Source organism: Gadus chalcogrammus, chromosome 6 (assembly GCF_026213295.1).
Source record: "Gadus chalcogrammus isolate NIFS_2021 chromosome 6, NIFS_Gcha_1.0, whole genome shotgun sequence".
Classification (NCBI taxonomy): Eukaryota; Metazoa; Chordata; class Actinopteri; order Gadiformes; family Gadidae; genus Gadus; species Gadus chalcogrammus.
The window spans coordinates 20692605-20705661 of NC_079417.1; the positions used below are offsets into that span (position 1 = coordinate 20692605).

General features: G+C 43.5%; 3 protein-coding genes across 3 annotated transcripts; all 3 read right to left on the reverse strand.

Annotated features, from left to right (window-relative positions):
- Positions 1-25: 25 nt before the first annotated feature.
- hps4 (HPS4 biogenesis of lysosomal organelles complex 3 subunit 2) lies at positions 26-6520 on the reverse strand. Its single transcript, XM_056592806.1, has 12 exons — positions 5980-6520; positions 5702-5792; positions 5395-5538; positions 5194-5301; positions 4908-5024; positions 4461-4555; positions 4304-4376; positions 3860-3984; positions 2673-3300; positions 2117-2243; positions 1574-1685; positions 26-1119 (listed from the first exon to the last, which is right to left on the reverse strand). The coding sequence occupies exons 1-12, from the start codon at positions 6006-6008 to the stop codon at positions 948-950; spliced, it is 1821 nt and encodes a 606-aa protein (XP_056448781.1). The 5' UTR covers positions 6009-6520; the 3' UTR covers positions 26-947.
- Positions 6521-6617: 97 nt separating this feature from the next.
- On the reverse strand, positions 6618-8272 carry LOC130384564 (cytochrome c oxidase subunit 6A, mitochondrial). Its single transcript, XM_056592808.1, has 3 exons — positions 8040-8272; positions 7321-7463; positions 6618-6924 (listed from the first exon to the last, which is right to left on the reverse strand). Exons 1-3 carry the CDS (start codon positions 8143-8145, stop codon positions 6835-6837), a joined length of 339 nt encoding a protein of 112 aa, XP_056448783.1. The 5' UTR covers positions 8146-8272; the 3' UTR covers positions 6618-6834.
- Positions 8273-10991: 2719 nt separating this feature from the next.
- LOC130384562 (phospholipase A2, minor isoenzyme-like) lies at positions 10992-12701 on the reverse strand. Its single transcript, XM_056592805.1, has 4 exons — positions 12595-12701; positions 12338-12488; positions 11378-11511; positions 10992-11237 (listed from the first exon to the last, which is right to left on the reverse strand). The coding sequence occupies exons 1-4, from the start codon at positions 12635-12637 to the stop codon at positions 11119-11121; spliced, it is 447 nt and encodes a 148-aa protein (XP_056448780.1). The 5' UTR covers positions 12638-12701; the 3' UTR covers positions 10992-11118.
- Positions 12702-13057: the final 356 nt, after the last annotated feature.

Below are 13057 nucleotides of genomic sequence, written 5' to 3' on the forward strand. Positions count from 1 at the left end.
CTAATGACAGCCATTACGCTACAAGCCTCTTGTACTGGACGCATGTGAGGTTGCGGAGACTCATTCTAATAACCTCAACTCATGATTAGGACTTTATATGTGCATTTTGTCCTACTTTTAATTTGTGCAAAGTCAAAACACACAGATCCCTAACTACTCTTAAACATTTCGCCTCCCAACCCGCCATTCAGGTGACGTGGGTAATAAACAATGAGGGCCGCGGCGGCCCGGTCACATGCAAACTACCGGGGCCTAATGAGGCGACGGGGCCCTGTGGATCAAAAACAAGCGGTTACAAAAATAGCTCTACTGCAACTCCACAAAGCGGATTATTTATGTATTTAATTTATTTATCGACGTTCGGTTTCGAATAAAGGCGTGAATCGAAAAAGTAAACCTGTTCTTTTCGCAAAGCCTTTAAACTATTTATGAACGACACACAATGACATTGTCCTATGGTTGTTTAAGCTTAACACTTCATTTACATTAATAAATACTATTTAAACTCTCTTCTGGGTTATTGTCATTAAAAAAATGCATGTTAATTAGCAAAATGCATTGAAAACACTGCGTTGTATTTATGCAATACTGTTGGGATTTTATAGAAGACTCAATTAATTAGGCAGATTGGAACATAATTAGTCTATTATGCTTCAATAAAACACAAAAAGAAAAGTATAAGATTTACATTCAACACACGGCCTGAACTGAAACGTGATTTTTTTTGGTTGACAAATGTTAACTTTTACACACTCTGTCCTCAAAATGTCAAAGCAGGCTTTCATCCAGAATTAGTTAGTCAAATCCTTCCCAGCAGAGATTAGCGGAAGCTACAAAAGACCCTTGGGACTCCTGCAGAGGTTCAAGCACCAGCTTTCACCTCCCGCTTAACACTGTGATCAGAGCGTCGGGGTGGGTGGGGGTCGGCCCCCCTCCCCCGCCCCGGGTCAGAGGAGGCTGACCCCGTGTTTGAGCAGCCTGTGGCGGGCCTTGCTGGGCAGGGTGAAGGCCGTGTCCTGGTGGTTGGGGACCCCCGAGTTGCGCAGCGCCCCGCCGTACTGCAGGAAGTAGGTCTCCTGGGCCACGCTGCGGGTGGCGTACACCGCCGTCCGGGCGCTCCTGACACACACAAACACACACACACACACACACACACACACACACACACACACACACACACACACACACACACACACACACACACACACACACACACACACACACACACACACACACACACGTTAAGAAAACATTCTCATGCATAATGTGCATGAGACGCTTGTGATATGTTTTTTTCTGGGTTTTAAGGTGAGCAGAATGGCCTCCATGGTAGGTAAATGCTGCCATGGTGGATAAATATATACAATGAATGAAGTTTGACTACTGGGGGTAAGGGTAAAGCCGTGGTTGAATCCCATGGCTACCCTGTGACATCTTGACAAGGGACACAACAAAGTGTTCAATATTTCACAACCCCCCCCACTCCCAACACACACACACACACACACACACACACACACACACACACACACACACACACACACACACACACACACACCTGTGCCTTGCTGACCTGATAATAGCCTCCTGCAGAGCGTCACTGTTACAGAAATGCGTGTGTAGCAGCGATGTGGCGCGGACAAAGGAGTGGTCCTGGTCTCCCCCTGCTCGACCAGACACGTTGGCTGCAGGGAGACACAACAACAAGGGGGTCTCTACTGGAAAGGCTGCGGCTGTGCACATACATGCATGCTTTACAATGCGTTACACAGAAAGGGTTGGACAATATGAAGCACAAATTGGAAATCTACAAATGAACTACAGGGTTTTACGTTTCATCTCAAAACCCCTTTAACAAGGAAGGGATTGAAAACCCATTCAACAAGGAAAGGAGTGAAAACCCCTTAACTAGTTAAGGAGTGAAAAACACTTAACTAGGAAGGGGAGAAACTCCCTTTAACTAGGAAAGGAGTGAAAACCCCATTCCTGGTTCAAATTTAATAAATAATAATACCAGTACAGTACTGGGGAAACTGAAAGTCAAAGAAGGTTATTGGGTCTCACAAATTGAGGGTTGTACACAAACGATCATGACTTTTAAAAAACAAGCACTCACTTGTCAGGGTGTTCTGAACGCAGTCATAATGAGCAAAGGTGTAGGGCCCCTGAAGTCCGGGGGGCCCCGGGGCCACCGTCCTCAGGTGGGCCTCCAGTCCGTTTAGGGACGCCAGGCTGCTGTGATACTGGATGCAGAAAAAACACAGAAAGAAAAGGGGCGGGGCTTACTAGCTGATAAATAGCAACATTAGCATGATAATGCTGAACAACTGCTACTTTATACTCTATCTCTGAGATGAGGAGTCCTTAACTCACTGTTTGGGGTTTGGGTTAACTCGTTAACTAAGTTTGTAAATCTATTAATTAAGCTAAGCTACAAATGGGCCATAATCTGCACTTTAAAAGCAACAACATGAGAGATAACACTTGTTTCTTATAGTTAACCGCAGATCCTTTTCATCTAATCAATATGCTGGCGATAACCTAGTGTGGCACTGTGTAAATGCTGCCGCAAACACTGTTCCGCAAAACTGACGCTACTTAAGTCCCATTCACTAAAGTCCCATCCACTACTCCTCCTCAAAGGAGGAGCAACGTTAACATGAACCACTCACCACTTCCTCCATGGCCTCCGTGTCTCTCTGGAGGTGGGGCTCCACCAGTAGGGCCAGTAAAAGGCCCTTCACCCTGTGCTGGTACAGCGTCATGGGGACCACCGTTCTGTCCTTGACCCCTGCTCCGGGAAGAATGTCGCCCCCGCTGCCTCCGGATGCTGCCCGGCCTTCTGGAGACCCCTCCCGCTCCGGGGCCCGGTGGCCTGCCGGCGGGGGGTTCCCGAGAGGGGAGGCGTCGGTGGGCGGCGGGGCCTCTCCCTGGAATTCCGTCTGGCTGGTGTTTCCGTCCGGGCTGTGAAAGCTGTAGTAGCGCGACTTTTCCAGCGGGCCGTCTTCCTCATCCTCCTCTTCCTGGCCCCCTCTCCGAGGCCCCTTTTGGTTTGTGAGAGGAGAGATCTCCGGGAACCGGGGCGAGGCTGGGGACAGCAGGGGGTCGTTGGTCGGCGTAGCGACCCTCTGCTCGGCCCCCCGGCTCAACCCCGGGGAGAGGGGGGCGTCCAGCCTCACGGGCTTGCCGGGGGGCTCCGGCTCCAGGTCGGGGGTTGACTCCGTCGACGGCGTGTCTGATAACGTTCTGGACAGACGGGTCCTCCGTGGCCAGCTGCCCTGGCTGGGAGTGGAGTGAGGTCTAAAGAGAAGGGGAGGGTGAAACACAGGAGGGTCAGGGGGCCAGTGGAACCAGAAAGGGTCTGGGTTCGAACCCCAATGTTCACTTTCGACCTGTGGGCATCTTTGAACTAGACAATTTACCACAATTTCAAGAAAGTCTTACTTTAAAGGTTGCTTTAACTGTTAAATAATACTAATAGTTTTAATTTAAAGAAGCCTTCCACGCTATTTCTAAGCCCATTGTGTGATTATCTTCATTGTGTGTTCCACTTCATGAACTGAGTATGGTCTCATGACTACACTAGCAAGGCCCAACAGGGTAACACAATCAAATAAACTCAACTCAATATCCCAGTAGGCTGTAATAGTAACCATTCATGTCCTGACTTTAAACAACATCATGCATCCCATTCTAGGAAATAATTTAATGGCCCTCTTCTAGTCTGGATATGGGCGTACTTTTATTTTAATTTATGATAAACTAAACCACAAAAGCCCTCTCTCTGATTTTTTTTAGTTATTCAGCTTCCCTCTTCATTTTAACAAAAGAGCATCAGAAAGGGAAATAGGCGGTCTACCTGGATTCTCTGTCCACAGTAGTGGAGCGCAGGTCTTGAAGTTCCGACAGGGTTAGATGCACGGTAGTGGAAGTCACAGCCCTGGAGAGAGGAAAACTGGAACTCACCCCGTTTAGTCTCTCATCCTGGTACCATAAAAAAATAAAAAAATTGTTAATTAAAAAAAACATAGGACGCGATTTGAGGCCAAATCAGGGGACTGGATTATTTTGCAAAGCGTTATACAACAATGAGCAAATGAGCAGCGCAAAATAATTCAGAAATGAAATGTTCAATTTCAGATGTAAAAGATGTACTAGATAAATAAAAATAAAAGTTAATAAAATAATGAGATTTTGATCAAATAATATTGAGCAAATCGATAATATTGTGTCCAATACTGTTGTGTTGTCCACTTAGGACGAAAGACACCAGTGTCTTCCAAGTAAGTAATCTTACACACACCTTATTGTAGGTTTGAGTCTCGTGGGCCATCACCCTCACTGTAAGACATGGAGGCATCTGAGTGCTCACCACCCTGCGGATACGGGAACGTCAGTTACTCTTTCCAACCAAGCTCTCGGAAATACAGGTTATGTTGAACGTGAAAATTCCTGCTCACCTTCCACGGAATAAAATACAGCCTGCTAACACTAGAGGGCAGCGTTGGCAAGCTTGCAGTATGAGGGCAGCTTTCAGTAGCAGAAGAGGGTCAATCTGAGAACAAGCAGCATTATTAACTGGTGACTTGGTGGATACATTATTCAAGGGGCCGGTAAGGTTAGGCCTTCGGGCCTGTGGACATGGGGATCGAACCCAGGACCTTTTTGAGTGTCAAACCCTAACAACTAGATCCCACGTTAATAGCAGAAACATTTTTGGTTGGTTTACTTAGGATTCAATTATAGGTGAAATCTGATAAAGGAATTAAGTATAGCGTATTAGTTGACATTTCGTTTTATCTGAAAGTGAGTAGGAAACTTAACGGTGAAAATACCTGATGAAATATAATGATCTTGAACAGAGATTTACTAGTAGCCTAATCCCATTGCTTATGAGAGCCACGTACGTGGGTTGAGTCGATGGTCCGCAAGCAGCTGAAGATGTGATGCAGCTCCGTGGCTCCGGCTTGTAGGTAGAAGAGGTACCGGGACCAGCACAGAGCCAGCGTCTCCCTGCTGTTCGTCTGCAGGAAGAGAGTCGCACTGTCTTGGGTAGGACTTCAAAAGGTACCCCACAGGGAACAAGGACTATTCTGTAGTGTTTTTTGCAATTAAGAAGAAGAATATCAACAAGCACTTAGCGCTAGTTGATATTGTACTTTTTAATTGATTGTATACAGTTGAGGTTGTTACCTGGTAGCTTTGGCGGACGGGGCCGTTGTAGAAACAAAACAGTTTGATCAGCTGGTCCAGACGGTCACACATACTCACTGTGGGGAAGTCCATGGCGCAACCGAGAGCCTATGACGAACAGGAATTTAAAAAAAAAAAAGGGATAATGTCCACTATCCAGAGGGGGATGCAACAATTCACATTAGAGGCCATTACGCTCACCCAAAAAAAGTCATCTTCCATTTTAATGGCAAACTTGCTGTGGCGCAGCCGGAGCACCCGGACAGGCGAGGAGGAGAGCTCGGACACACAGCGGCCCACCCCGGCCAGCTGGCCGCACAGCAGCTCTTGCTGGTCCACGGGAGTCTAGAAGAGAAAGAGACGCACCGGTATCGTTAAAACCGTATTCAGAACACTGATCCAACAGGAAGCAGGTCTGCACACTAAAAGACTACAATGCATTTAACTGAGTTTCTGATTAACACTATAAAGGAATAGTCCTGGTGGTATTTCCATGCTTTTGTCAGACCTGCTCTGGGTAGAAGTAGCAGATGCCTTCCCTCGTAGGGTCTCCCTCTCCTTGGACCTTGGTTCCATCGTAGAGGAAAAAGTAAGTGCACCTGTAAAAGTAATAGGGAACAAATTAATTAATTAAAAGCACTCAATAGCCTACACATTTCAAATCATAGAATAGAGAATAGAATACGAAACAGGCACATTGTGGATTTAGGAAAAAGTAAGACGGAAGCCAAATAGCCTACAAAACTTGTCTACGTTTAGCAAAGACGAGTCAAATAAATAGCGCACCTTCCTGAGTTGGCCATCAGTTCAGCCATCACGGAGGAAAAAGCTTTTTGGAACAATGTTTTCCCCTAACTTTACTGCCACTCAGTTTGCCATTGAAACGATGAGTCAAATGACTATTAACGCATCACGATTACCCCTACAACCATGAAACATGGGCAAAGTAACACTTATATCCACGAATACATTCCAATCAACTCAGTACGGCTAAGTTATATATGTAATAAATGCATTAGTTATCCTATTCTTCTTTGGTAATCCAACGTGAGACTGGAGCAAGTTTTCAGGGCGAAAACTACAAGAATGCAAGTAGTCACAAGCAGTGGTCATGTGAAAGTACGGCAAGCAAATGGGACAAAAATTAAATTATCGTTCTACGCGCTATGATCTCGAGCAACCTCTGTAGCAATAAAGCGAGCATCACCCCGGGGAAAACGGCATTTCTTAATCTGTTAATACTTTATAGTCATGGTCTTTGGCAATATTTACTAAAAGTACCAACTTGTTCACCAAATGTGTGATTATAATGTAAATACACAACACATAACCTACCATACATTCAAAATTGTGTCCACAATATATTTAACACACCATTTTTGGCAAAATACATGAAATAATAGGAAGAAAACACATGAGATCAGAGAATTTTTTTTATTTTATTTTCGTTAAGATACATTTGAGCAGACAATTTGATTTCTGGTACAGGACATTGGAACAGTTTGGAGTGCCTTACAGGAGTAGAAGCACAGAGGTAAACAAGATGTGAATGATCAAGTCGACTGCATTGGGAGGATGGTCCATTGGAGACAATGAGGGAAGCTGGTCCCAGTAGGATGGAGGGGTTGTGGGAGGAGGTTGTCACTCGTCGTGTCCCTCATAGCCACCAGGGAGGGCGTTCAAGTGGTCGTTGTGGAAGAGGGAGTGGTTGCCATCTCCCCAGGGAAAACGCTATGAGGAATGGAACAGAAACACTTTACAATATAATTCAATAGTTACACTGAAGGTAAATACTTCCGAATATAGATATTGGTTTGTACATTGATGCACTGAGCACACAGGTTCTTGCGTGTCCAACATTATGATGCTCCGAGTTCCGAATAAGTTAATTTAGACTCGTCCACCTCCCCTACTTATTAGTCTGCTCAGTAGCACCCAAGTCAGTGATATTGTCATATTCTAAATTTGTCAAGGGTTAGACACCTTGTTGGACTACAAGGTGTGTAAACGATATGAGTGTATGTATTGTAGACGGAATACAAGGTGTAAACGATATAAAGTGTTCATAGTGAAGACAATTGTGTACTACAAGGTGTGTAAACGGTATGAAGTGTATGTGGTGAAGACCTTGGTGCGGATGCGCAGGTGGCTGTAAGGGATGAACTCGGGCTGCTCGTGGTGATGCTCCTGCATCTTCAGATACATGTTCAACATGCACACGGCAACACCTGGCAGGGCCACCACGAAGCTCAGGATCTTCCACGTCCGGGCTAGTGGGGGAAACCGACCATTACTAATTTTGGACTAAATAAATCAGTCAAAAACAAAAGAATTGGAGTTGAATTCAGGGAATACCGGATAAGGACACAACTAGACGATTGAGCTTTATACATGGGTTTATGTCACAACTATTACTAGAAAGTAACCAATGGAGTTACAGGGTTTAGTTCCTCTGGTGTGACTATTGTGCTGAATGTTGGTCAGGCAGCAGTGTTAAAAAACATTGAAAACCAGATCCAATACATACTCGATACTTTAACAAGTTGCAAGCATAAATGTTTAGGGCAAATGCAAGTATAATTTTAACTCAATTATTAATATTTTATTCCTATTAACTAAAGTTGCTTTGAATATAGCATAGAATGTGGACCAGGGTCAATATCAGTTAAAGCTTCCTTCTACTTCTATAGCAGAGTGAAACTCCTCTGACTGAGCTGCACTCTCCCAAGGATATTAGCCTGCTAGTGCTAGCAACCTCAGCAAGGTCATTATTCAAAGGAATTGCTGTAATTCTAAGGTAATTTAAACCAACGCAACTTGTATTCTGAACAAAACTCCAAACTCACATGCGTTTTCGGCATGTCCAGCGGAAGCTGCAGCCGAGAGCTGACGCCTCGTTTGGCCAAAAGAGGACCTTAGCAGAGCTTGAGAGAGCTTTCCCAAAGCAGCCATCTTCGTTTCTTGACCGATGTGTGAAGCGGAAGGTGATGCTAGAACCTCTGGGTCACGTGAGAGATCGTTAAACTCTCGCGATTACAGACCCCGCCCTCTAGCGTCAGCCAGAGCTATTTAGACAAGAGAGAAACGGCTCTGGCGTCAACTATTTATAGTTTTTCTGTAAAAAATATTAATAAATGGGACTAACCTGCTCGTACATTCAAAAAAAAATAGTCCCCTATCAAGAACACTTTATTTTAAGATGTTACAATTATTAAAGATTTATATTTGGTGTTTCTTGTGCTTGAATAATTTGGAATCTCACATCGTCCCACTGTAGCCTGGGATACAAACGAATTAAGTCGCATTAACATTTTTATATATAAAAAAGGCTTATTAAAACATCAATGTGGTCCTATTGGTTACACATCAGATATCACACAAATGCCGTGATTTTTACTGGGTTATATTGGTTTTTATTTTTTGTGATTCAATAATAGCTGACGACCATAAAGGTATACTCAATATTTGCATTGAAATGGTTCGACTTTTAGTGCTGCTTTGTTCAGGGAACAGAAAGTGACCCAAAGATATTTTAATGCCGATGAAGGAAAGATACAATTATTAATTGAATATCCGTGGATTAAACTTCCTTGGCTTGTCAGTTTAATAGTTTATAAATATACAGATTGCCAAAGCTTACTATCACATATGTCATATTACATTTACTCATAGACAAACCTTATCTGAATCGATATAACACTTTTCTGAAGTTTTTCGGAAAACAATAAAAAACAAGTATTTGAAAGCATCAAAATAATGTATGTTATAATATGTGTTGTTTATTTCTCTGGTTCTGGATCATCTCTCTAAGCAGAGCAGCGAGTTCAAGAATCAAACGGACACAAGGCAGTTTTGCTCAGAGATTTAACATTTATTCAGACACATAAAGCTTAAAGGGGACATACCACCAGGTGTGAGTGTGATTAGCCTTACAAGCCGTTTCGAAAATCTGCCCCATATGACATCACGAGTGGGCGTGTCCACCTAGATCAGTGCTGGATAGATGAGCAACGTTTCCTTCAGTCCACTGGGTAGGTTCGTAGATTGATCTATCCAGCACAGATCTAGGTGGACACGCCCACTAGTGATGTCAGATGGGGCAGATTTTCGAAACGGCTAGTAAGGCTAAAGGTACGGCCACACTGAACGCGTTACACGCGTAGGATTACGAGTGTAATGCGCCTAACCTGCTGCTTGATCTTTGTGTGTCACAAAAATGGTTCAACCCGCCTGACACGTCTTACGCGCCTACGCAGCTAGATGAGCCCGCCCAAAACTTATTTTCCCCCTCTACTTTTCTTTTGCTCCACAAACATGGCTGAGATCACCACCATCGCTGCGCTGTATTTGTTGTGGGAATTCGAGGAGAGTAGGAAACCCAAACGCTGTCGTGTTTGGGTGCATGACATCCTCCGTATAGGCGCTCACAGCTGGTTGAGTTTCACCACCTCCTCCAGGAACTCAGCCTGGATGACGGCCGGTTCCAGCGGCTAAGCGTCACGCGTAGGAGCATTAAAAGTTACATTTTTTGAATTCCACTCGTAGGTGCGTTGGGCGCGTAGGTGCGTAAAAAAAACGAACTGCTTTTTAACGCATCTTTGCGCCTAAACCAATGGTTCCCTATGCAAAAATGCCAATTTTCTACACCTCTAACGCGTGTAACGCGTTCAGTGTGGCCGTAACTAAATGGTGTGTTCCTGAATACTCGGACGCCAGCCTTCCGAGTTGCACGTTTGACGTCAATTCCGGTCTCGGAGCATTCATAGCATTCCTGTTTGTCTTTGTGATTGTGTCATGAAATTGGCTAGTGGTTGTTTATTGGTAGCTACATTAGCTTCTTTTGCAAACCAGCCCGAAAACAAACAACACAACTTTAGATTGTTTGCACACACAGCAAGACCATGCAATGTATAAATTGGTAACCTTAATATAGTAGCAATGTAATCAAGTGTATACAAAAAATAATAATCTCTGCAAGGGCACAGCCATTTTGTAGAGAGCATCATCATTGCTCTTGGTCGACTCTCAGATCTCCATTTTTTCCCCGCAGCGGAGCAAAACACCAAAACGAAACATCTCTCTGTCTTGACTTCAAGCTGTGGATGCGCGTCTTCTCCGGTGCTTGAGCTGTCCTTCACTCTATGCATCAATCACGTGTGCAGTGCGTCTTCTGTCAACAATGTGCCATGCTTGATTGTAACGAACAAATATAACTAACATATGAACTAAGTAACTTACATATGCATGTCCTTTAATTTACGTGTCAACACTTGCTATATATTATTTATAAATATAAATTATATAAATTATAAATTCCAAAACTTTTCCTCCAGAACTGAACTCCGGCGCATTCGGTAATCGACTTGTGTGGACTTCCTGTAAACACTGACCTACCGGTAATGCTTGTTAAACTGTATTTTTAAATAAACTCTGGGTTTGCAAATTAAGTTGTTGGTGCTTCGTTTACGTGTAGGGACCCTTTAGCAATATTAGTGGTTCAAAAATGCAGATTTGGAAGCGAAACTCTATGCTAAAAAATGCCCCAAGCCAATAACATGGACGCCAAACATTGCACCGGGCAAACTTTAATCCTCGATTTTCAAAGAAAAAGGTATCTGGAGGGCTTATTTGATGGGTTTTCATGCCAAAACAAAGACCCCGGGTTAAATTTTCGCCGGAATTACACTTTAAGGACCACCACAATTGGTTTGGCCAATCCACAACTGGAATCCTGGTGCCGTGCCTGCACTGCACTGTCTGGAACCCTCAGGGTCCAGAGTATGGACTCAAATCAAATGAATATACACAATGCTAGACGTATATATTTATTATATTAAAGGAGAGAAAACAATAACCAAATAAATGATGTGGAGTTTTTCTTTATTCATTTAATTGAGGAGACGTATTGATCCAGTGTGGGCTAGCTCACTGGCAGCGGTAACTTGGGAGTTCAGCGTTTTCTGGGTTGTACTTTGATCGAGCGAAGCACATGGCTGCCAATCGGTCACACTCACAGATGAACATCTCACACGGATCATTTTTACCTGTGCGAATAAAAAGAAAAATATTGCAAAGGATATCTCAGTAAAAAATACCCTATATTTAGTAATTATAACATTAAGTTACTGTGATCAACATCATGTTGTTGATCACATGTTGAATGGTCATAACGGGAGAGACTCACGGCGGCAGGTGATGTTCTTGTTGTGGGAGTCACAGTCGTAGCTGTACATCTCTGTGTAGGGGTTGTCCAGGATGGGCCAGCAGGCATCGTTCTGCATTGCATCGTCGTAGCACTGGTCATGAACCTGACAGCATCTAGTGGAAACACTTCAAATTAGCTCCTTCCTGCAGACCAAGTTCAAGTTCAAAATACATTATCGTCCCCCAATGGGGCAATTTGTTGTGCAGTAAATAGTATACAAATCCAAGTCACACACAATCACACACAATAAAAAACACTATACAATCAATAAATAGTAGTCAATAAATATGTAAAAAAATAATAATACACATAATATATATATATAAATATATATTATATATATATAGAAAGGCAGAGGCTCAGCATATCCAAAAGTGTGAGTTGGGGGGGGGGGGTTTATGGAATTTAGAAGTAGGGTGGCTGTGGGAACAAAATAGTTTTTTTTGAGTCGCGGGAGTTTAAAGCGTGATCCGGATGGCAACGTCTGAAATTCAGCCTGTAGGGGATGAGAACTATTTGACAGGATAGAATCAACCCTTTTCAGCATCTGCTTCTGATAAAGTTCCTCCAGGCCTTTCTGATTAGAACCTGTGATACGGCTGCTCACCTTAATTAACTTGGAAAGGGAGTTTTCTTGTTTTACGGTGATAGACCCATACCAGCAGATTAAGGAGAAGGTGACAACTGACTCAACAAAGGACCTATAGAAAAGGGTCATCAGGGTCTTGTCCAACCACCGGCACAATTACTTTCCAGTTGACAGACACCTGGTAGTTTTGTTTAATAATTAGCTTCCCTTAGTTGCAAACCCTATTCCCTTTTGGAGCAAATGTACCATGAAAAATCAGAACTAGTATACTGGACTCACGATTATTGACTTGACCTATTTTTTTAACATTCCACCACCACCACCGGCCTTGGTTCCCTTCAGTAGACTACCTGTCCAGCTCATCAACAGGTGTGCCGGAGCCCCCCTTCCCACACCAGCATCCGTAGTCAGCGTAGTCCAGCACAGGCCAGCTGTCGGGCTTGATGCAGAGAATCATGTTCCTGAACTGCCACAGGGCTTTGTAACTGGGCACGGCCAGAACTATGCACAGCCGTAAAAACCAATGGAGAGACAATCAGAAATGTACTGGATTATCACAAGTGTACTTTGTATTTTATCATTTGATAATGAATGACTAAATACTTACAGCCTGGGAGACACAAGGCCAGCAGGAAGAAAGAGGGACTCATTTTGCAGATCAATGTTCAAGCTTGCTCTTCGACGGTTCAGGTCAGGTTGATGTGAGTGGTACTCACGACTGAATATAAACGACTGTAACATCGTTTATATTCACAAATATCGGCAAGAGGCGGTGCTTATTAGTTGACTAGCGAAGCTACCTCTTAACTCTTTCCTGGAGCAATACTGTGACCCAATAACCCTGCCAACGCACTATGACCTGTCCAACAGATCCAAATGGTAACCATTCAGTTAAATGTGTATCTTATAAATAATGTTTTTATATTGTTTGTCTGGTTTATTCAAGGGACATGGAACTAAGAAACTAAACTGGGAATGTTGTTCATCCCAACAAAGAAAACATCAATCTGGCAATATGCGCTGCAAACATTGGACAATTAAAGTCAGCTGATGAATATTAATAAACAAAA

Coding starts and splice junctions, on each gene's coding strand:
- hps4 (XM_056592806.1), bottom strand. CDS start 6,008: ATGGCTGAACTGATGGCCAACTCAGGAAG. Junction 5,025..5,193: donor CCGTCCGCCAAAGCTACCAG/GTAACAACCTCA, acceptor CTCTTCCTGCAG/ACGAACAGCAGGGAGACGCT. Junction 4,377..4,460: donor TGTATTTTATTCCGTGGAAG/GTGAGCAGGAAT, acceptor CCGTATCCGCAG/GGTGGTGAGCACTCAGATGC.
- LOC130384564 (XM_056592808.1), bottom strand. CDS start 8,145: ATGGCTGCTTTGGGAAAGCTCTCTCAAGCTCTGCTAAGGTCCTCTTTT. Junction 7,464..8,039: donor TGGACATGCCGAAAACGCAT/GTGAGTTTGGAG, acceptor TTCCCCCACTAG/CCCGGACGTGGAAGATCCTG. Junction 6,925..7,320: donor ACCTGCGCATCCGCACCAAG/GTCTTCACCACA, acceptor CATTCCTCATAG/CGTTTTCCCTGGGGAGATGG.
- LOC130384562 (XM_056592805.1), bottom strand. CDS start 12,637: ATGAGTCCCTCTTTCTTCCTGCTGGCCTTGTGTCTCCCAGGCT. Junction 12,489..12,594: donor GGCCTTGTGTCTCCCAGGCT/GTAAGTATTTAG, acceptor GGCTGTGCATAG/TTCTGGCCGTGCCCAGTTAC. Junction 11,238..11,377: donor CAAGAACATCACCTGCCGCC/GTGAGTCTCTCC, acceptor TTATTCGCACAG/GTAAAAATGATCCGTGTGAG.